This window comes from Hyla sarda, chromosome 3, assembly GCF_029499605.1.
Source record: "Hyla sarda isolate aHylSar1 chromosome 3, aHylSar1.hap1, whole genome shotgun sequence".
In the NCBI taxonomy this organism is placed as follows: Eukaryota; Metazoa; Chordata; class Amphibia; order Anura; family Hylidae; genus Hyla; species Hyla sarda.
The window spans coordinates 4080799-4106436 of record NC_079191.1 but is presented as its reverse complement, the minus strand read 5'-3'; the positions used below and the strand labels follow the sequence as shown (position 1 = coordinate 4106436).

The 25638-nt window shown below is 51.0% G+C and overlaps 1 protein-coding gene across 2 annotated transcripts; it reads right to left on the bottom strand.

Annotated features, from left to right (window-relative positions):
* Positions 1 to 3330: 3330 nt before the first annotated feature.
* LOC130361109 (uncharacterized) lies at positions 3331 to 22907 on the bottom strand. 2 transcript variants are annotated; one of them, XR_008890878.1, is made up of 8 exons: positions 21758 to 22907; positions 18794 to 18903; positions 11912 to 12038; positions 11731 to 11805; positions 11525 to 11626; positions 10303 to 10398; positions 4619 to 8036; positions 3331 to 4527 (listed from the first exon to the last, which is right to left on the bottom strand). XR_008890878.1 is itself a non-coding variant. In XM_056563677.1 (7 exons), exons 1-7 carry the CDS (start codon positions 22755 to 22757, stop codon positions 7597 to 7599), a joined length of 1950 nt encoding a protein of 649 aa, XP_056419652.1. In that variant the 5' UTR covers positions 22758 to 22907; the 3' UTR covers positions 3331 to 7596. The 2 variants fall into 2 exon arrangements, 1 of the variants encoding a protein (XP_056419652.1); XM_056563677.1 differs by having other exon boundaries at positions 3331 to 8036.
* Positions 22908 to 25638: the final 2731 nt, after the last annotated feature.

Genomic DNA, 25638 nt, shown 5'->3' with positions numbered 1-25638 from the left:
CTGCATCACATTCCTGGTCCCCATCATGGCCCTCCATCACATTCCTGGTCCCCATCATGGCTCTCCATCACATTCCTGGTCCCCATCATGGCCCTCCATCACATTCCTGGTCCCCATCATGGCTCTCCATCACATTCCTGGTCCCCATCATGGCCCTCCATCACATTCCTGGTCCCCATCATGGCCCTCCATCACATTCCTGGTCCCCATCATGGCTCTCCATCACATTCCTGGTCCCCATCATGGCTCTCCATCTCATTCCTGGTCCCCATCATGGCTCTCCATCACATTCCTGGTCCCCATCATGGCTCTCCATCACATTCCTGATCCCCATCATGGCTCTCCGTCACATTCCTGGTCCCCATCATGGCTCTCCATCTCATTCTATATCCCCATCATGGCTCTCCATCACATTCCTGGTCCCCATCATGGCTCTCCATCTCATTCCTGGTCCCCATCATGGCTCTCCATCTCATTCCTGGTCCCCATCATGGCTCTCCATCTCATTCCTGGTCCCCATCATGGCTCTCCATCTCATTCCTGGTCCCCATCATGGCTCTCCATCTCATTCCTGGTCCCCATCATGGCTCTCCATCTCATTCCTGGTCCCCATCATGGCTCTCCATCTCATTCCTGGTCCCCATCATGGCTCTCCATCACATTCCTGGTCCTCATCAGGGCTCTCCGTCTCATTCCTGGTCCCCATCATGGCTCTCCATCTCATTCCTGGTCCCCATCAGGGCTCTCAGTCTCATTCCTGGTCCCCATCATGGCTCTCCATCTCATTCCTGGTCCCCATCATGGCTCTCCATCTCATTCTATATCCCCATCATGGCTCTCCATCACATTCCTGGTCCCCATCATGGCTCTCCATCTCATTCCTGGTCCCCATCATGGCTCTCCGTCTCATTCCTGGTCCCCATCAGGGCTCTCCATCTCATTCCTGGTCCCCATCATGGCTCTCCGTCTCATTCCCAATCACACGTGAGCGGCTTCACTTCACATTCCTGGTCACATGCATTTTTCTCATCTCATTATTCACCCCTATATGGCTCCCCGTCTCATTTCTGGTCCCCATTATGGCTCTCCATCTCATTCCTGGTCCCCATCATGGCTCTCCATCTCATTCCTGGTCCCCATCATGGCTCTCCATCTCATTCTATATCCCCATCATGGCTCTCCATCACATTCCTGGTCCCCATCATGGCTCTCCATCTCATTCCTGGTCCCCATCAGGGCTCTCCGTCTCATTCCTGGTCCCCATCATGGCTCTCCATCTCATTCCTGGTCCCCATCAGGGCTCTCCGTCTCATTCCTGGTCCCCATCATGGCTCTCCATCTCATTCCTGGTCCCCATCATGGCTCTCCGTCTCATTCCTGGTCCCCATCATGGCTCTCCGTCTCATTCCTGGTCCCCATCAGGGCTCTCCATCTCATTCCTGGTCCCCATCATGGCTCTCCGTCTCATTCCCAATCACACGTGAGCGGCTTCACTTCACATTCCTGGTCACATGCATTTTTCTCATCTCATTATTCACCCCTATATGGCTCCCCGTCTCATTTCTGGTCCCCATTATGTCTCCCCAGCTTATTCCTGGTCCCCAGCATGACTCTCATCTTATTCCGAGTCAACGGCGTCATTTCATATTCCTGGTCACATGCATGACTCATCTCATTCCCGGTCCCCATCATGGTTCTCCGTCTTATTCCCGGTCCCCATCACGGTTACCTATCTCTTTCCCGGTCCTCTCACTTTTTCTGACAGCCCCCCCCTCTATATAATGACACTACATGGTGATGCAGCGCTGTACAGATCGTTATCCAGAGGATTCAGTCCAGTCTCTGATTTTGTTTCCCAAATGTCTTTTCAGGAGGCTCCATTGTACGTTAAAAGGCAGCGAATTGTAGTGTAATACGGGGCCGGTCACCTCCACATTCTCCATGCAATGTGTTTGGGGGGAGTCTCTATACCCAGTAATAGAGAGGACAACCCTCGAGGATGATGAGAAATAACATATTCAGACTCCCCGCAGATTAACAATACAATCTCTGACCCCATATACAGGCATCCCATACTTGACACTAGGGGGCGCTGCTAACCAGAAAGATTTAAAAGGGGTACTCCGGTGCTCCAGTGTTCTGAACATTTTGTTCATAACGCTCGGAGTTGGAAGCTGTGTTCGTGACATCATGGCCACGCCCCTCGTAAGGTCACGTCACGCCTTCTCCATTCATGTCATGTCCCATAGACATGGATGGAGGGGGGCGTGGCATCACAAGGGACGTGGTCACGATGTCACGACCACTGCCGCAAGATCGCAGGGTTTGTTTAGAAGCAGTGGGACCCCCACCATCAGACATGTTATCCCCCATCCTTTGGATAGAGGATATGAAGTCTAGCAGCGGAAACTCACTAGAATGTCTCCCCTGTTTACTGCCTCCCCCGTTTACCATCTCCCCCGTATACCGTTTCCCCTGTAGTGTCTCCCCTGTATACCGTTTCCACCGTATACTGTCTCCCCCTGTACACCGTCTGCCCTGTATTCCGTTTCCCCTGTAAAACATCTCCCCCTGTATAGTGTGTCCCCTGTATACCGTTTCCCCCTGTAGTGTCTCCCCTGTAAAACATCTCCCCTGTATACCGTTTCCACCTGTAATGTCTCCCCTGTATACCATTTCCACCGTATACTGTCTCCCCTGTATAAAGTCTCCCTTTTGTACCGTTTCTCCTGTATGACGTCTCCCCCGACCTACGATCATTTCAGCATACGATCACATGGTGAAGGCAGCATCAACATACGATGCTTTTGTATGTCGGGGCCATCGCATAAACGGCTATCCTTCAGCGCAGACTGCTTCAGCTGCCACCGGATAGCCGTTTAAGGTGCCCCATGCGGTCCGTTGATGATCTCTTACCTGTTCCCGATGTCCTCTTCGGGCTCCTCTGCATCGCTATCGCTCTCCGTCGTCATCACGTCGCCGCAGATGCCGTCCCGTCATCCAATATGAGCGGTGTGTGCAGCGACGTGATGGCGGCGATGAAAAGATCCTGGCCAGCAGAGACGTTCCGGAGCGGCGGGGACACCCTGGAGACGCGGCGACAGCGATGGTAGGCGACATCCAGGGCAGCGGTGACGGTCCGGAGCGGCGGGGACAGGTGAGTATCCCTTCCTATACTTTACATTGCACGGATACCTCAACATACGATGGATTCAACTAACAATGGTTCATTTGGAACGAATTACCATGTTGAGGTACCATTGTATACCGTCTGCATTCTCTCTATATAACAAATGAGACATATTAGTAAAATCCATATTTATTGCTCAGTTTTCTCTACAGGTCGGGGACGTTAGAAAAGGTGAAGATAGAAAACAATGGACTGTTCTATAATGGAGCCTCCTCGGGGTCTGTGATCAGAGACATCTCAGTCCAGACCATGACCTCGTAGGAAGCAAGAGTCACCTTATATAGAGGCAGCGGGTGACGTGTGGTTGGTGCCCCCCACCCGTGTCCATCCAGTGCCCCTTATTCTTCAGTGTTGTGGGAGTCGTATAAAACTGTGTGCTTCTTCCTTCAGGAAACATCAATAATAATACATTGGTAGGACAGCGCCCCCTACTGTCAATGCCTGCTCCGTAGTATATACAACCCCCATCATTTCTCCACCCCGGATGAATGCAGATGTCATGTGATCATCTCCACCAATTCTTGGGCCGAACGACACCAATACGGGAGTGCAGGAGGTCACCACTGACACACGGGGGCGCTGGTGACCTCAAGTGGAGGATTTACCCCAAGAGGAGACCCTGTCAGTAATTTGGGGGGGGGGCATTCTACACCTGTCAAACAAACTACTACTAATACTGCGCACGGAAATGCTCCCAATATGTGGGCGGCGGACACAGCAGAAATAAAAGATGGCAGCTGCTTTGGGCCGAGTAAATAGGAAATACTTCAGATTTCGGGTTAAACCTAAAAACATTACTTTACTATAGGGAAAAGTAAGTGCCTCCTGCAAGTCCCCATTTTTACTAAGTAACAAATAGTCCGGTTAGTAACAAAACCAAAGCGACCAATGGCTGTGTGACTTGTTGGTAACGCCGCACTATCGTGTGTCTAGGAAACTGCACGGTGGTAGTGCCCTCTGCCTGTGACAGCTGGAACTATATACTGCGCTTCGCTATATACAGTGTCAATCTGAGCACATTCATACAACAGCTCCTGGACGTTGGGGGAGGGCAATGGAGATGCCTTCAGATCCTGAACAGTGCCGTATACAGCGTGTCCATCTAAACGTTTCATACAACTGCACCCTCACGTTTGGGGAGGGCAATGACGTCTTCAGATCCTGAACAGTGCCGTGTACAGCGTGTCCATCTAAACGTTTCATACAACTGCACCCTCACGTTTGGGGAGGGCAATGACTTCCTCAGATCCTGAACAGTGCCGTATACAGCGTGTCCATCTAAACATTTCATACAACTGCACCCTCACGTTTGGGGAGGGCAATGACGTCTTCTGAACCTAAACAGTGCCGTATACAGCGTGTCCATCTAAACATTTCATACAACTGCACCCTCACGTTTGGGGAGGACAATGGAGACGTCTTCTGAACCTAAACAGTGCCGTATACAGCGTGTCCATCTAAACATTTCATACAACTGGACCCGCACGTTAGGGGAGGACAATGGAGACGTCTTCTGAACCTAAAGTGCCGTATACAGCGTGTCTATTTAAACCAGTGATTTCCAACCAGAGAACCTCCAACTGCTGCAAAACTACAGCTCCCAGCATGCCCGGACAGCCAACGGCTGTCCGGGCATGCTGGGAGATGTAGTTTTGCAAAATCTGGAGACTCCCTGGTTGGGAAACAATGATCTAAACGTTTCATACAACCGTACCCACACGCTTGGGGAGGACAATGGAGACAGTGCCGTATACAGCGTGTCATCCTGAGCAAAGTCATACGACGGCTCCCGCAGATTGAGGGACTACAATGGAGACATCTTCTGATCCTGAACAGTGCCGTATACAGCACGTCCATCTTAATGCTTCATAGAACTGCATGTTAGGAGACAACAATGGAGATGTCTTTTGATACTGAACAGTGCCGTATACAGCATGTCCATCTAAACACTTCAGACAACCAAATGTTGGGGGACAACAATGGGGACGTCTTCTGCTCCTGACCAGTGCCATAAGCAGCGTGTTTATCTAAACACTTCATACACCTGCACTAATGTCCAAATAATGTCCAAAATCGTTCATATTGGCCGAAAATATAGACCAAACAGATAATCGGTCGATCCCTACCGTATACAGTGTGTCCATCTAAACACTTCATACAACCAAATGTTGGGGGACAACAATGGGATCGTCTCCTGCTCCTGAACAGTGCCGTTTAAAGCATGCCCATTTAAACGTTTCATACAACTGTACCCACAGGTTGGGGAGGACAATGGAGACATTTTATGATCCTGAACAGTGCCGTATACAGCGTGTCCATCTAAACACTTCATACAACCAAATGTTGGGGGACAACAATGGGGACGACTTCTGCTCCTGCGCAGCACCATACACAGCGCGTAAAACCAAGCAAACTCACACTGAGGGATGTAACTTCAAAAGGTATAGTGGCACTGTTATTATAGAGTAGTCAGGGTCACTCGGCTGCGGTACCTCTACCACAGCGGGAGACTGAAGTCCTGAGTGTGCCGATCCGGCGGTGCAGGGAACCAGAAAGAACAAAGTCACTAAATCGCACTCACCGCTAGGCTTCAGTCGGCCGACTTCACTTCAACTGCTCATCCGGACATCACCGTTTTCAGACCCGACGCAGGGCGCCCGGAGCGCCTTGCATCAGGTCTGGAACCAGTGATGTCCGATGACCATGTCTGCCAAACCCACACAGCGCTTCATACAACCGCACCCTGGTGACTACAACATCTGCCCAGCAGCTGAACAGGGACACGAGCAGGGACACCCATCAGGACAATAATCTCAAGTGTAGCTGCGAATCCGCAACAGAGTCTTCATCTTCAGGACTGCAGAAACCGCTCTCACACGAGCCGAGCAAAACATCTCCAGACCCCCAGGACACATGACAAAGGCAGCGGACCAATCCTGGGAGGGGGCACTTACTTCTATCTCTTGCCTGTAGTAGTCATTGGTTATATCTGTTGGTGCTGAGCGCAGCATGGTTACTGACACCCTGATGAATGACAACAGATCTGCAGGGGGCACTTACTTTTCATGACTAAAATTAGAGGGGTGAGGAATATTATATTATATATATATATATATATATATATATATATATATATATATATAATTTTAGGTACATGCAGTTTAACTAAAAGCTGTACTCACCAACCTCCATCTCGTGCGGTGATTGGCTGGGCTGCCGGCTGAGATGGCTCACGGCTGTACCGGACAGGTCCTGCACCGAGCCTTCGTCTCTGACCAGCGGGGAGGTAGGAGCGGCTTTATTTAGTGTCACTACATCCCCAGTAGTATATATGTGTTTTGTGCCCACTCACAAAAACCCCTTTAACACTCCGGCCACCTCTGGAGCTGCACTCACTCTTTAACTGTTACATGTATAATCCTAATCACCTCCAGAGCTGCACTCACTATTCTGCTGTTACATTCTGTCTTATCCCCAGAGCTGCACTCACTATTCTTCTGTTACATCCTGTCTTATCCCCAGAGCTGCACTCACTATTCTTCTGTTACATCAGGTCTTATCCTCCAGAGCTGCACCCACTATTCTGCTGTCACGTCATGTCTCATCCATTCACAATTCTGGGGTCAGAAGATATGACAGGAGAATAATGAGTGCAGGTGTATAATATAGTGCAGCAGAATAGTGAGTGCAGCTCTGGAGGATAAGACACAACGTAACAGCAAAATAGTGAGTGCAGCTCTGGAGGATAAGACATGATGTAACAGCAGAATAGTGAGTGCAGCTCTAGAGGATAAGACATGATGTAACAGCAGAATAGTGAGTGCAGCTCTGGAGGATAAGATCTCCTCATCATGTCCACCTGTAGTGTTAGAGCAGGACAATGAGAAGGCTCTCTCGCTCCCCCTAGGGGTGGGTTTTTATCATCACATCTCCACACACTAAGAGAGTCCAGTGTTTAACATTAAAAAAATTTAAAACAGTAAAGGGTTAAAAACAACGCTGTGCCCGCGGCCTCACACATAATACTGACCAATGCTGCAGAAATGACCGCGGGGCCCCCACATAGTCTCCCAATAGAAATGCCCTAAGTAAATCCTGTCCGGCCCTATCAGAGCCGTGTCCAGCACCGCTCCGTGCGCCAAGGGACGTCCGCTGACCGAAACCGGGGCCCAAATAAAATCCAGCGGTGCAACCAATGAGGTGATAGAAGGAAGACGGGGATGTTATATAAGGCACAGCTGTGGCCCCAACATGGTCCTGGCCCCATAAACCATCGTCATAGTCAATGCTGGACGATACAACATGGCGGGAGCGGGCAGAACTATAGAAGGTAGACTGTGCCCTCCGCACCCAGGAATAAATTATGATCCAGTGTGGATGGGGAGAGGGCGCCCCCACCAGGACACTCACCCCACCGGGTCCTGCAGGTGGCAGGGGAAGCCCAGATTTGGGCCGGTGTCCTGGACATTGATCGTCTTAGAGAAGGTGTCAGACAGCTGGTTCAGGGTGCCCCCGCACTGAGGGCAGGAGAGTAACGTCCCGAGGGGGGTGGTCCGGTCACTAAAGGTCCGCTCGCATAGGTCGCACTGGAAGATCTTTTCCTGGGACATACAGTCGTCTTGACCCTCGGCGGGAAGTTTTCGGCGCGGTAGCCGAGGCTTGGGATCGCCTTCATCAGCATTGTCATCTTCAGAGTCCGGCATCTGCTCATAGCTCCGCCTCTGAGGGGGGCGCCGCTTCCTCTTCCCCGGACGGGGTCGGGTACTGACACAAAGCGTGGAGATACCTGGTAAAGGCTCCCGGTACGAGGAGAAGGAGGGCTGAGACAGGGAGATGATGTCTGCATCTGGGGAGGAACAAGGAGATCAGTGAGGAGGGACAGAGGGAAGGAACTGACACGCCCCCAGAGGGTCCCAGGACACGCCCGCCCCCAGAGGGTCCCAGGACACGCCCGCCCCCAGAGGGTCCCAGGACACGCCCGCCCCCAGAGGGTCCCAGGACACGCCCACATACTGACATGCCCACCCCAAGAGGGAAGGAACTGACACGCCCGCCCCCAGAGGGTCCCGGGACACACCCACCTACTGACAAGCCCTCCCCCCAGAGGGTCCCATGACAAACCCACCCCCCAGAGGGTCCCATGACACATCCGCCCCCCAGAGGGTCCCAGGAAACACCTACCTACTGACAAGCCCTCCCCCCAGAGGGTCCCATGACAAACCCACCCCCCAGAGGGTCCCAGGACACACCCGCCCCCCAGAGGGTCCCAGGACACACCCACCTACTGACAAGCCCGCCCGCCAGAGGGTCCCATGACACATCTGCCCCCCAGAGGGTCCCAGGACACACCCACCTACTGACAAGCCCTCCCCCCAGAGGGTCCCATGACAAACCCACCCCCCCAGAGGGTCCCAGAACACACCCGCCCCCCAGAGGGTCCCAGGACACACCCACCTACTGACAAGCCCGCCCCCCAGAGGGTCCCATGACAAACCCACCCCCCAGAGGGTCCCATGACACATCCGCCCCCCAGAGGGTCCCAGGAAACACCTATCTACTGACAAGCCCTCCCCCCAGAGGGTCCCATGACAAACCCACCCCCCAGAGGGTCCCAGGACACACCCGCCCCCCAGAGGGTCCCAGGACACACCCGCCCCCCAGAGGGTCCCAGGACACACCCACCTACTGAAAAGCCCGCCCGCCAGAGGGTCCCATGACACATCTGCCCCCCAGAGGGTCCCAGGACACACCTACCTACTGACAAGCCCTCCCCCCAGAGGGTCCCATGACAAACCCACCCCCCAGAGGGTCCCAGGACAAGCCCGCCCCCCCAGAGGGTTCCAGGACAAGCCCACCTCCCAGAGGGTCCCATGACACACCTGCCCCCCAGAGGGTCCCATGACACACCCGCCCCCCCAGAGGGTCCCAGGACACACCCACCTACTGACAAGCCCGCCAGAGGGTCCCGGGACACACCCACCTACTGACAAGCCCGCCAGAGGGTCCCAGGACACACCCACCTACTGACAAGCCTGCCCGCCAGAGGGTCCCAGGACACACCCACCTACTGACAAGCCCGCCCGCCAGAGGGTCCCATGACACACCCGCCCCCCAGAGGGTCCCATGACACACCCGCCCCCCAGAGGGTCCCATGACACACCCACCTACTGACAGGCCCGCCCCCCAGAGGGTCCCAGGACACACCCACCTACTGACAAGCCCGCCCGAGGGTCCCAGGACACACCCACCTACTGACAAGTCTGCCCCCCAGAGGGTCCCAAGAAACACCGCCCCCCAGAGGGTCCCATGACACACCCACCTACTGACAAGCCCGCCCCCCAGAGGGTCCCAGGACACGCCCGCCCCCCAGAGGGTCCCAGGACACGCCCGCCCCCCCCAGTGGGTCCCAGGACACGCCCGCCCCCCCCCAGTGGGTCCCAGGACACGCCCGCCCCCCCCAGTGGGTCCCAGGACACGCCCGCCCCCCCCAGTGGGTCCCAGGACACGCCCGCCCCCCCCCAGTGGGTCCCAGGACACGCCCGCCCCCCAGTGGGTCCCAGGACACGCCCGCCCCCCAGTGGGTCCCAGGACACGCCCGCCCCCCAGAAGGTCCCAGGACACGCCCGCCCCCCCCAGAGGGTCCCAGGACACGCCCCCCCCCCCCAGAGGGTCCCAGGACACGCCCGCCCCCCCAGAGGGTCCCAGGACACGCCCATGAACTGGCAAGCCCGGTCCCAGGACACACCCACCTACTGACAAGCCCGCCCCCAGAGGGTCCCAGGACACACCCACCTACTGACAAGCCTGCCCCCAGAGGGTCCCATGACACACCCACCTACTGACAAGCCCGCCCCCAGAGGGTCCCAGGACACACCCACCTACTGACAGGCCCGCCCCAGAGGGTCACAGGTCCCCTCCCTTTAGAGATCCTCTGACCTAGGGGGCGCAATCCTCAATGTGCTGGTCAGGGGATGGAGTAGAGTAATGGCGCCCGGGGTTGGGTCAGCGCTGGTTGGAGCGGCCTCCTTGTTAGGACCCTGTTATGTGACGTCCCCTAAAGCCGACATTTTACTTAGTATATAAGTGACTGCCCCCGACATCACATGACATACCTGGGTCAGAGGGCGGAGTCTGCTCTTTGCCGTCCTCCGGAGGATTCGTCTCTTTTGGAGACCAGACGGAAAGGTCCGGATCAAACCCCGGGAGACCTGGAAACAGAGGCCGTCAGTGATGATCCGCCATTGTGTGTTATTAATAACAATAATACCGCACACTACAGAGAGGACAGGATGGAACAGCAGAAGAGTGAGTGCAGCTCTGGAGGAAAAGACAGGATGGAACAGCAGAACAGTGAGTGCAGCTCTGGAGGATAAGACAGGATAGAACAGCAGAAGAGTGAGTGCAGCTCTGGAGGGTAAGACAGGATAGAACAGCAGAAGAGTGAGTGCAGCTCTGGAGGATAAGACAGGATGGAACAGCAGAAGAGTGAGTGCAGCTCTGGAGGATAAGACAGGATGGAACAGCAGAAGAGTGAGTGCAGCTCTGGAGGATAAGACAGGATGGAACAGCAGAAGAGTGAGTGCAGCTCTGGAGGATAAGACAGAATGGAACAGCAGAAGAGTGAGTGCAGCTCTGGAGGATAAGAAAGGATGGAACAGCAGAATAGTGAGTGCAGCTCTGGAGGATAAGATATGATGTAACAGCAGAATAGTGAGTGCAGCTCTGAAGGAGAAGACATGATGTAACAGCAGAATAGTGAGTGCAGCTCTGGGGGATAAGACCTGATGTAACAGCAGAATAGTGAGTGCAGCTCTGTAGGATTACACATGATGTAACAGCAGAATAGTGAGTGCAGGTCTGTAGGATAAGACATGATATAACAGCAGAATAGTGAGTGCAGCTCTGTAGGATTACACATGATGTAACAGCAGAATAGTGAGTGCAACTCCGGAGGATAAGACATGATGTAACAGCAGAATAGTGAGTGCAGCTCTGGAGGATAACACCGGATGGAACAGCAGAATAGTGAGTGCAGCTCTGGAGGATAAGACATGATGTAACAGCAGAATAGTGAGTGCAGGTCTGGATGATAAGACATGATATAACAGCAGAATAGTGAGTGCAGCTCTGGAGGATAAGACATGATGTAACAGCAGAATAGTGAGTGCAGCTCTGTAGGATTACACATGATGTAACAGCAGAATAGTGAGTGCAGCTCTGTAGGATTACACGATGTAACAGCAGAATAGTGAGTGCAGCTCTGGAGGATAAGACCTGCTGTAACAGCAGAATAGTGAGTGCAGCTCTGTAGGATTGGCGCATGGTGTGACTCACTGGGGCTGGATGCGTCTTGCTCCTCCTCGGGCTCCTCGGCGTCTCCTTCGCTGTCATGTCTGATCCTCAGCAGGATGTCCGGGGTGATGCTGCCCCCTGGTGCTGTCAGATAAGTAGGAGGGGTGAGTGAGCAGCCGCCGCCATGTTGTGTCCCAGACCCCCGTACAATTCGGCCCCCCGTCAGGAGCCACATGACCCTCACGTACCTTGCCCGGGGTCAGGGCCCCTCTCCTGCTCGTCTCTGATCTTCAGGAGGACGTCTCCATTCATGATCTTATATCCTGAGGGGAGAAGAATAAACCATCAGGTCACATTCTAAGGAAAAAGGAAACCGAAGAGATTGTGTCCCCCCCCCCCCCCCCCGGGGTGTGACAGGACACTTCTTACCCATGCCCTCTAGGGCGGCGTGTATCTCCCTCATCACGTTCCGGTACAGCTCCTTCTGCCAGTCCTCCAGCCGCCTCCACTCATTGGCCGAGAAGTAAGCCGCCACGTCATGGAAGGTCACCAGCCCCTGCGGGAACAAGAGCGACCATTAGTCACCGGCTCTGATCAGGGGGGGGCGCTAAACATACAGTGGGGCAAAAAAGTACAGTGACACCCCCCCCCCCCCGACATACCATATATATACAGTGACCCCCCGACCTACCATGGCCCTGACATACCATATATATACAGTGACCCCCCCGACCTACCATGGCCCCGACATACCATATATATACAGTGACCCCCCCCGACCTACCATGGCCCTGACATACCATATATATACAGTGACCCCCCGACCTACGATGGCCCCGACATACCATATATATATACAGTGACCCCCCGACCTACGATCGCCCCGACATACCATATATATACAGTGACCCCCCGACCTACCATGGCCCTGACATACCATATATATACAGTGACCCCCCCGACCTACCATGGCCCCGACATACCATATATATATACAGTGACCCCCCCGACCTACCATGGCCCTGACATACCATATATATACAGTGACCCCCCGACCTACGATGGCCCCGACATACCATATATATACAGTGACCCCCCGACCTACGATCGCCCCGACATACCATATATATATACAGTGACCCCCGACCTACGATGGCCCCGACACACCATATATATACAGTGACCCCCCGACCTACGATGGTCCCGACATACCATATATATATATACAGTGACCCCCGACCTACGATGGCCCCGACATACCATATATATACAGTGACCCCCCGACCTACGATCGCCCCGACACACCATATATATATACAGTGACCCCCGACCTACGATGGCCCCGACACACCATATATATACAGTGACCCCCGACCTACGATGGTCCCGACATACCATATATATATATACAGTGACCCCCGACCTACGATGGCCCCGACATACCATATATATATATACAGTGACCCCCCCGACCTACCATGGCCCTGACATACCATATATATACAGTGACCCCCCGACCTACGATGGCCCCGACATACCATATATATATACAGTGACCCCCCGACCTACGATCGCCCCGACATACCATATATATACAGTGACCCCCCGACCTACCATGGCCCTGACATACCATATATATACAGTGACCCCCCCGACCTACCATGGCCCCGACATACCATATATATACAGTGACCCCCCCGACCTACCATGGCCCTGACATACCATATATATACAGTGACCCCCCGACCTACGATGGCCCCGACATACCATATATATACAGTGACCCCCCGACCTACGATCGCCCCGACATACCATATATATATACAGTGACCCCCGACCTACGATGGCCCCGACACACCATATATATACAGTGACCCCCCGACCTACGATGGTCCCGACATACCATATATATATATATATACAGTGACCCCCGACCTACGATGGCCCCGACATACCATATATATACAGTGACCCCCCGACCTACGATCGCCCCGACACACCATATATATATACAGTGACCCCCGACCTACGATGGCCCCGACACACCATATATATACAGTGACCCCCCGACCTAAGATGGTCCCGACATACCATATATATACAGTGACCCCCGACCTACGATGGCCCCGACATACCATATATATATATACAGTGACCCCCGACCTACGATGGCCCCGACATACCATATATATACAGTGACCCCCCGACCTACCATGGCCCCGACATACCATATATATACAGTGACCCCCCGACCTACGATGGCCCCGACATACCATATATATATACAATGACCCTCCGACCTACGATGACCCCGACATACCATATATATACAGTGACCCCCCGACCTACCATATATATATATATATACAGTGACCCCCCCGACCTACGATGGCCCCGACATACCATATATATATATATATACAATGACCCCCCGACCTACGATGGCCCCGACATACCATATATATATACACAATGACCCCCCGACCTACGATGGCCCCGACATACCATATATATATATATACAGTGACCCCCCCGACCTACGATGGCCCCGACATACCATATATATATATATACAGTGACCCCCGACCTATGATGGCCCCGACATACCATATATATATACAGTGACCCCCGACCTATGATGGCCCCGACATACCATATATATACAGTGACCCCCCGACCTACGATGGCCCCGACATACCATATATATACAGTGACCCCCCGACCTACGATGGCCCCGACATACCATATATATACAGTGACCCCCCGACCTACGATGGCCCCGACATACCATATATATACAGTGACCCCCCGACCTACGATGGCCCCGACATACCATATATATACAGTGACCCCCCGACCTACGATGGCCCCGACATACCATATATATACAGTGACCCCCCGACCTACGATGGCCCCGACATACCATATATATACAGTGACCCCCCGACCTACGATGGCCCCGACATACCATATATATATACAGTGACCCCCCGACCTACAATGGCCCCGACATACCATATATATACAGGGACCCCCCGACCTACGATGGCCCCGACATACCATATATATACAGGGACCCCCCGACCTACGATGGCCCCGACATACCATATATACACAGTGACCCCCCGACCTACGATGGTCCCGACATACCATATATATATATACAGTGACCCCCCGACCTACAATGGCCCCGACATACCATATATATATATACAGTGACCCCCCGACCTACAATGACCCCGACATACCATATATATATATATATATATATATATATATATATATATATATATATACAGTGACCCCCCGACCTACGATGGTCCCGACATACCATATATATATACAGTGACCCCCCGACCTACAATGACCCCGACATACCATATATATACAGTGACCCCCCCCGATCTACGATGGCCCCGACATACCATATATATATACAGTGACCCCCCCGATCTACGATGGCCCCGACATACCATATATATATACAGTGACCCCCCGACCTACAATGGCCCCGACATACCATATATATACAGTGACCCCCCGACCTACAATGACCCCGACATACCATATATATATATATACAGTGACCCCCCCCGACCTACGATGGCCCCGACATACCATATATATACAGTGACCCCCCGACCTACGATGGTCCCGACATACCATATATATACAGTGACCCCCCCCGACCTACGATGGCCCCGACATACCATATATATACAGTGACCCCCCCCGACCTACGATGGCCCGACATACCATATATATATATATATATATATACAGTGACCCCCCCGACCTACAATGACCCCGACATACCATATATATATATATATATATATACAGTGACCCCCCCGACCTACGATGGCCCCGACATACCATATATATACAGTGACCCCCCGACCTACGATGGTCCCGACATACCATATATATACAGTGACCCCCCCCGACCTACGATGGCCCCGACATACCATATATATACAGTGCCCCCCCCCCCCGACCTACGATGGCCCCGACATACCATATATATACAGTGACCCCCCCCGACCTACGATGGTCCCGACATATCATATATATACAGGGACCTCCCCGACCTACGATGGCCCCGACATACCATATATATATATACAGTGACCCCCCCCCCGACCTACGATGGCCCCGACATACCATATATATATACAGTGACCCCCCCCGACCTACGATGGTCCCGACATATCATATATATACAGGGACCCCCCGACCTACGATGGCCCCGACATACCATATATATATACAGTGACCCCCCGACCTACGATGGCCCCGACATACCATATATATATATATATACAGTGACCCCCCCGACCTACGATCATTACAACATCCGATGCTTTTGTATGTCGGGGCCATCACATACACGGCTATCCTACAGCACAGACTCCTTCACCTGCCCCCGGATAGCCGGTTACGGTGCCCCGTGTGGTCCACTGACGATCACTTACCTGTCCTCGTGGCTCCGGAGCGTCCTCTTCGGGATCCTCTGCATCGTCGGCGCTCTCCATCGTCGTCATCACGTCGCTGCGCACGCTGTCCCATCATCCAATAGGAGCAGCGTGTGTAACGACGTGATGGCGGTGATCGAGAGCGAAGATCCCGGGGAGGCAGAGGCCTTGCTGGAGCGTCGGGGACACCTCGGGGACGCGGCGACAATGATGGACGGCAACATCCCAGGCAGCGGTGACGTCCGGAGCGGCGGGGACAGGCGAGTATAACTTCCTCTACCAGTGGTCTACAACCTGCGGACCTCCAGATGTTGCAAAACTACAACGCCCAGCATGCCCGGACAGCAAACGGCTGTCCGGGCATGCTGGGTGTTGTAGTTTTGCAACATCTGGAGGTCCGCAGGTTGTAGACCACTGTCCTATACTTTACATTGCACGGATCCCTCAACATACGATGGTTTCAACTAACGATGGTCCATTTGGAACGGATTACCATCATATGTTGAGGGAGCACTGTATTTATTCAGCCCCCAATTGTACTCGTTCTCCCCCTTATAAAGATGAGGCTGTAATTATCATTATAGGTTATAACCTCAACTATGAGACAGAATGAGAAAAATCCATAAATCACATTGTCTGATTATTAATGAATTTATCTGCAAATTATGGGGAGAAATAAGTATTTGGTGAATAAGAAAAGTTCCTCTCAATACTTTGTTATATCCCTTTGTTGGTAATGACAGAGGTCACATGATTTCTGTCTTCACAAGGTTCTCACACACTGTTGGTAATGACAGAGGTCACATGATTTCTGTCTTCACAAGGTTCTCACACACTGTTGGTAATGACAGAGGTCACATGATTTCTGTCTTCACAAGGTTCTCACACACTGTTGGTAATGACAGAGGTCACATGATTTCTGTCTTCACAAGGTTCTCACACACTGTTGGTAATGACAGAGGTCACATGTTTTCTGTCTTCACAAGGTTCTCACACACTGTTGGTAATGACAGAGGTCACATGATTTGTCTTCACAAGGTTCTCACACATTGTTGGTAATGACAGAGGTCACATGTTTTCTGTCTTCACAAGGTTCTCACACACTGTTGGTAATGACAGAGGTCACATGTTTTCTGTCTTCACAAGGTTCTCACACACTGTTGGTAATGACAGAGGTCACATGTTTTCTGTCTTCACAAGGTTCTCACACACTGTTGGTAATGACAGAGGTCACATGTTTTCTGTCTTCACAAGGTTCTCACACACTGTTGGTAATGACAGAGGTCACATGTTTTCTGTCTTCACAAGGTTCTCACACACTGTTGCTGGTATTTTGGCCCATTCCTCCATGCAGATCTCCTCTAGAGCAGTGATGTTTTGGGGCTGTCGTTGGGCAACACTGACTTTCAACTCCCTCCAAAGGTTTTCTATGGAGACTGGCTAGGCCACTCCAGGACCTTGAAATGCTTCTTATGAAGCCACTCCTTCATTGCCCAGGCGATGTGTTTGAGATCATTGTCATGCTGAAAGACCCAGCCACGTTTCATCTTCAATGCCCTTGCTGATGGAAGGAGGTTTTCACCCAAAATCTCACGATACATGGCCCCATTCATTCTTTCCTTTACACGGATCAGTCGTCCTGGTCCCTTTGCTGAAAAACAGCCCCAAAGCGTGATGTCTCCACCCCCATGCTTCACAGTAGGTATGGTGTTCTTTGGATACAACTCAGCTTCTTTCTCCTCCAAACACAACGAGTTTTTACCAAAAAGTTCTACTTTGGTTTCATCTGACCATATGACATTCTCCCAATCCTCTTCTGGATCATCCAAATGCTCTCTAGTAAACTTCAGACGGGCCCGGACATGTACTGGCTTAAGCAGGGGAACACATCTGGCACTGTAGGATTTGAGTCCCTGGTGGTGTAGTGTGTTACTGATGGTAGCCTTTGTTACTTTGGTCCCAGCTCTCTGCAGATCATTCACTAGGTCCCCTTGTGGTTCTGGGATTTTTTCTCACCGTTCTTGTGATCATTGTGACACCACGGGGTGAGATCTTGTGTGGAGCCCCAGATGGAGGGAGATGATCAGTGGTCTTGTATATCTTCCATTTTCTAATAATTGCTCCCTCAGTTGATTTCTTCACACCAAGCTGCTTGCCTATTGCAGATTCAGTCTTCCCAGCCTGGTGCAGGTCTACAATGTTGTTTCTGGTGTCCTTCGCCAGCTCTTTGGTCTTGGCCATAGTGGAGTTTGGAGTGTGACTGAGGTTGTGGACAGGTGTCTTTTATACTGATAACAAGTTCACACAGGAGCCATTAATACAGGTAACGAGTGGAGGACAGAGGAGACACTTATAGAAGAAGTTACAGGTCTGTGAGAGGCAGAAATCTTACTTGTCTGTAGGTGACCAAATACTTATTTCCCACCATAATTTGCAGATAAATTCATTAATAATCAGACAATGTGATTTATGGATTTTTCTCATTCTGTCTCTCATAGTTGAGGTTATAACCTATAATGATAATTACAGCCTCATCTTTATAAGGGGGAGAGCTGACTAAATACTTTTTTGCCGCGCTGTATATGGAAGTGGTCTGCGAACTGCGGACCTCCTGGTGTTGCAAAACTACAACTCCCAGCATCCCGGGACAGCCAACTGCTGTCCAGTCATGATGGGAGTTGTAGCTTTGCAAAATCTGGAGGTCCACAGTTTGAAGAATTGGGGTCACTTGTGGGTCACAGCGCCCCATTCACTGTCCTGAGGCACAACACAGCAATATCACTGCACCGCAACAAGCGCAGCGCGGCCATCTTTAGTGGTGGCCGCAGTCACTTACCCGGCCGGGGATCAGGTTCTTCTCCTCGGGCCCCAGCTCCACAGGCTCCTCCCATTCCTCCTTGATGACGGCTCCGCAGGGGTCGGGCTCCATACACGGCGCCTCCTCTTCTGTAACAGAGAGAAGACGAGCGGTTATCATCACGTGAGAGCGCCTCCCGATGGATACAGCATGCTGGGGGTTGTAGCTTTGCAGGTTTGACACCTCTGGCCTACAGGACCCAGCTCGCCCAGACTCCTGAACACCACATCACCACCAGTAAGGGGAAAAAAACCTGGGCCCCCCCGTGAGCTGCTGTTCTCTGTTATCAGCACATGAACGGCTCCCAGTAACTACAGTATAGATGGGAAACCTTGCAAAACAACTCCAACGGCATGCTGGGACTTGTAGTTTTGTATCAGCTGGAGGCCCTTTGGTTGGCCCTCCAGTTGCCGCCATTGACTGTCCAGGCATGCTGGGAGTTGTAGTTTTGTGGGCCTTAGATTTGGGACCTATGGTCTGCGGACACCCCGGAGCTGCTGTTCTTTGTTATCAGCACGTGAGCGGCTCCCAGTGACTACGACACAGCTGTTAAACCTGCGGACCTCCGGCTGCTGTTGCAAAACTACAACTCCCAGCATGCCTGCACAGACTTGTAGTTTTGCAACAGCTGGAGGGTCATATGTTTGACACCTATACTGTAGACACTGGGGGAGGGGATTGCGTGAGTTGTTCTCTGTTATCAGCTCACGAGCGGCTCGCAGTGTCTACAGCATAGGGGGTCAAACCTGCGTCCCTCAAACTGTTGCAAAACTACAACTCCCAGCATGCCTGGACAGCCAATGGCATGCTGGGACTTGTAGTTTTGTGTCCGTTTGGTGGGGAAACACTGGTCGACAGTATAGGTGTCAAACCTGCGATCCTCCAGCTGTTGCAAAACTACAACTTCCAGCATGCTGTTGACTGTCCGGGCATGCTGAGAGTTATAGTTTTGCAACAGCTGGAGGGACGCAGGTGTGACACCTATAATGTAGACACTGCGAGCCGCTCGTGAGCTGATAACGGGGAACAACTCACGTGACCCCCCCCCCCCCAGTGTCTACAGTATAGGTGTCAAACCTGCGTCCCTCCAGCTGTTGCAAAACTACAACTCCCAGCATGCCTGTGCCTGCACAGCATGTTGGGACTTGTAGTTTTGCAACAGCTGGAAAGTTGCAGCTTCGACCCTTATACTGTAGACACTGGGGGGGGCACACGAGTTGTTCTTCTCTTCCCAGAGTTATCAGCTCACGAGCGGCTCGCAGTGTCTACAGTAAAGGTGTCACACCTGCGTCCCTCCAGCTGTTGCAAAACTACAACTCCGATCATGCCCAGGCCACATGTTAGGACTTTTGGTTTTGCAACAGTGGGAGGCAAACACTGGTCTACAGTATAGGTGTCAAACCTGCAACCCTCCAGCTGTTGCAAAACTACAACTTCCTGCATGCTGTTGGCTGTCCGGGCTGGGAGTTGTAGTTTTGCAACAGCTGGAGGGTAGCAAGTTTGACCCCTATGCTGTAGACCAGTGCTTCTAAACCAAGGTGCCTCCAGCTGTTGCAAGCACAGCTTTAGACACTTGCGAGTTGTTTTTCTCTCCTATCAGCTCACGAGCAGCTCGCAGTGACTACAGTATAGGTGTCACACCTGCGTCCCTCCAGCTGTTGCAAGACTACAACTCCCAGCATGCCTGCACAGCATGTGGAAGGTCGCAGCTTTGACCCATTTGCTGTAGACACTGGGGGGGGGTCACGTGAGTTGTTGTTCTCTGCCCAGAGTTATTAGCTCACGAGCGGCTCGCAGTGTCTACAGTATAGGTGTCACACCTGCGCTCCTCCAGCTGTTGCAAAACTACAATTTCGGGGATTCTGGGAGTTGTAGTCCTGCAACAGCTGGAGGGACGCAGGCCTGACACCTATGTTCTGCGGACACCCCAGAGCTGCTGTTCTCTTTTATCAGCATGCGAGCGGCTCCCAGTGACTACAACAAAGGTGTTAAACCTGCGGACTTCCAGCTACAAAACTACAACTCCCAGCATGCCCAGACAGCGTGTTGGGAATTGTAGTTTTGCAACAGCGGGAGGCAAACTGGTGCATAAACACTAGTCTACGGCATAGGTGTCAAAACCTGCGACCCTCCAGATGTTGCAAAACTACAACTCCAAGCATGACCGGGCAGCCAAAGCCATGCTAGGAGTTGTAGTATAGCAACATCAGAAAGGACACTGGTTGGGAAACATTGGTCTACGGCAGTGTTTCCCAACCATGGGGCCTCCAGCTGTTGAAAAGTTACAACTTCCAGCATGCTCCCAACTACAACTCCGGGCATGCTGGGAGCTGTAGTTTTGCAACAGCTGGAGGCGCCCTGGGTGGGAAACACTGGTCTACGGCATAGGTGTAAAACCTACGACCCTTTAGATCACTGGTCTCCAAACTGCAGCCCACTAGATGTTGCAAAACTACAACTTCCAGCATGCCCGGACAGCCAACGCCTGTCTGGGCATGCTGGGAGTTTTAGTTTTGCAACATCTGGAGGTCCGCAATTTGGAGACCACTGCTTTAAATGTTGCAAAACTACAACACCCAGCATGCCCGGGCAGCCAAAGCCATGCTGGGCGTTGTAGTTTAGCAACAGCAAGAGGCCCACTGGTTGGGAAGCAATTGTCTACGGCAGTGTTATCTCCAAACAGGGGGCCTCCAGCTGTTGAAAAGTTACAACTTCCAGCATGCTCCCAAATACGACTCAGCCAAAGGCTGTCCAGGCCTGCTGGGAGTTGTAGTTTTGCAACAGCTGGAGGTGCCCTGGGTGAGAAACCCTGGTCAACCACATAGGTGTCCAGCCTGCTTCTCCCCAGCTGTTGCAAAACTACAACTCCCAGCATGCCCGGACAGCTGAGTTTTGGTTTTGCAACAGCTGGAGGGCTGCCATTCTCGGTTATCAGCCACGCACCCTCTTTCTTCATGGCGTGCCCGTTGCTCCTGGCGCCATTCACTGGCTCGCCCCCCTCCTCCTCCTCCTCCGTCCCCCGCTGCTGCGTTGTCAGCCCGGCGGCGGCCATCTTGAGGTGCTTCATGATGCCCCTGATCCTGGCCTCGCCCACCGGCATGTTCTTGAACCATCGGGCGTACCCCGGTCGGTGATCGGGCTGCGGGGTGAGGTAGAAGGGGGCGTCCTTGGCCTTCATCTTGTCGGGCCGCTCGCCGGCGTACTTCTCGTAGGCCTTGACCACGTCGCGGTCGGGCTGCTCAGGGCTCTCGTAGATCTGCATCCTCATGGTGTGTCCTGGGTGCAGGCGCTGTGCACCCCCTCCTCGGCCGCCGGCCCCCAGCTTCTTGGTGTGCTCCAGGTACTTGCGCCCCTGGGGGTCGGACTTGAGGGCGATGTCGCCCCAGCGGAGGGCGTGCTGCTCCAGGGTGCGGAGGCTGAAGTGGAGGCCCATGTTGAAGAAGAGCATGTGCAGGAGGGCGGTGGGGCTGTGGAGGCCGATGGCGCCGGTGGCGTAGAGGCGCTCGATGTCGCGCTCGCTCAGGGGCTCCGCCTGGTGGCCGGGGGTGGTGTTGGCCCCGCGGCCCTGGCTCCTCAGGTAGGATTGGCGCTCCCTCATGGCGCTCACCGTCTTCTTGAACTTGGTCTCCTTGGAGCGGTAGATGGCGTGTGGGTAGCCGCTCTTCTCGAAGTGGCGGTCCAGGCTACCCAGGATGCCGCGCAGCGTGCCCGCCTCGTACTCCGTGCCATCCGGTTTGCGGTGGGTGCGGATGAAGGTGGACAGGTGCTCATCCAGCTCCCCCACAGGGATGCTCAGCAGGGGGCGCTCCTCACGGGCACGGAACAGGTAGGACTGCACGATCCGCAGGTCGAACTTGGTCTTCTTCAGGGTGTTCTTATTGTCCGAGGGGCCCCCGCTGCCCGCAGCCATCGTCTTCTTCTTCTTCTCTGACGTCATGACCATCAGCTGCTCATCACGGTGACGTCACTCCGGTGTGGTATATGATGATGTATATAAAGCTGCTTCCCGCGCCTACAACGGAAAAAATCCAACAAGAGCGGCGCCGCGGGGAAACGACGCGTGCGCTGTGGAGGGGAGGCCGTGTGCGCATGCCCGGGAAAGGCCGAGCGACGGAAATGACGTAAGGCGCGTGCGCACTGGAGGAGGAAGGGCTGGATGTTCGCTACTGCGCATGAGCGGGCGCCCGGAACGTGTGTTCATAAAGGCGGCGGAAAATACGGTCTATGGGCGGGACCGTGTGGGCGGCGGTCACTGACTACTGTATAATGTGTGTGAGATGGAGCAAAGTACTAAATCGTACACATATAATACCAATATACTACTACACCATACACATATAATACCAATATACTACTACACCATACACATATAATACCAATATACTACTACACCATACACATATAATACCAATATACTACTACACCGTACACATATAATACCAATATACTACTACACCGTACACATATAATACCAATATACTACTACACCGTACACATATAATACCAATATACTACTACACCGTACACATATAATACCAATATACTACTACACCGTACACATATAATACCAATATACTACTACACCGTACACATATAATACCAATATACCACTACACCGTACACATATAATACCAATATACCACTACACCGTACACATATAATACCAATATACCACTACACCGTACACATATAATACCAATATACTACTACACCGTACACATATAATACCAATATACTACTACACCGTACACATATAATACCAATATACCACTACACCGTACACATATAATACCAATATACTACTACACCGTACACATATAATACCAATATACTACTACACCGTACACATATAATACCAATATACTACTACACCATACACATATAATACCAATATACTACTACACCATACACATATAATACCAATATACTACTACACCGTACACATATAATACCAATATACTACTACACCGTACACATATAATACCAATATACTACTACACCGTACACATATAATACCAATATACCACTACACCGTACACATATAATACCAATATACTACTACACCGTACACATATAATACCAATATACTACTACACCGTACACATATAATACCAATATACCACTACACCGTACACATATAATACCAATATACCACTACACCGTACACATATAATACCAATATACCACTACACCGTACACATATAATACCAACATACCACTACACCGTACACATATAATACCAATATACCACTACACCGTACACATATAATACCAATATACTACTACACCATACACATATAATACCAATATACTACTACACCATACACATATAATACCAATATACTACTACACCATACACATATAATACCAATATACCACTACACCGTACACATATAATACCAATATACTACTACACCGTACACATATAATACCAATATACTACTACACCGTACACATATAATACCAATATACTACTACACCGTACACATATAATACCAATATACTACTACACCATACACATATAATACCAATATACCACTACACCGTACACATATAATACCAATATACTACTACACCGTACACATATAATACCAATATACTACTACACCGTACACATATAATACCAATATACTACTACACCATACACATATAATACCAATATACTACTACACCATACACATATAATATACCACTACACCGTACACATATAATACCAACATACTACTACACCGTACACATATAATACCAATATACTACTACACCGTACACATATAATACCAATATACTACTACACCGTACACATATAATACCAACATACTACTACACCGTACACATATAATACCAACATACTACTACACCGTACACATATAATACCAATATACCACTACACCGTACACATATAATACCAATATACTACTACACCGTACACATATAATACCAATATACTACTACACCGTACACATATAATACCAATATACTACTACACCGTACACATATAATACCAATATACCACTACACCGTACACATATAATACCAATATACTACTACACCGTACACATATAATACCAATATACTACTACACCGTACACATATAATACCAATATACCACTACACCGTACACATATAATACCAATATACCACTACACCGTACACATATAATACATTGGTATTATATGTGTACGGTGTAGTGGTATATTGGTATTATATGTGTACGGTGTAGTGGTATATTGGTATTATATGTGTACGGTGTAGTAGTATATTACCACATATAATACCAATATACTACTACACCATACACATATAATACCAATATACTACTACACCATACACATATAATATACCACTACACCGTACACATATAATACCAACATACTACTACACCGTACACATATAATACCAACATACTACTACACCGTACACATATAATACCAATATACCACTACACCGTACACATATAATACCAATATACTACTACACCGTACACATATAATACCAATATACTACTACACCGTACACATATAATACCAATATACTACTACACCGTACACATATAATACCAATATACTACTACACCGTACACATATAATACCAATATACTACTACACCGTACACATATAATACCAATATACTACTACACCGTACACATATAATACCAATATACTACTACACCGTACACATATAATACCAATATACTACTACACCGTACACATATAATACCAATATACTACTACACCGTACACATATAATACCAATATACTACTACACCGTACACATATAATACCAATATACTACTACACCGTACACATATAATACCAATATACTAC

Excerpts from the sequence above, each read along its gene's own strand:
- LOC130361109 (XM_056563677.1), bottom strand. The coding sequence starts at position 22,757 with ATGGTCATGACGTCAGAGAAGAAGAAGAAGACGATGGCTGCGGGCAGC. Across the intron at positions 12,039-18,793 it reads AGAACCTGATCCCCGGCCGG|GGGCTGGTGACCTTCCATGA; the intron begins GTAAGTGACTGC and ends TTGTTCCCGCAG. Across the intron at positions 8,037-10,302 it reads GACTCCGCCCTCTGACCCAG|ATGCAGACATCATCTCCCTG; the intron begins GTATGTCATGTG and ends GTTCCTCCCCAG.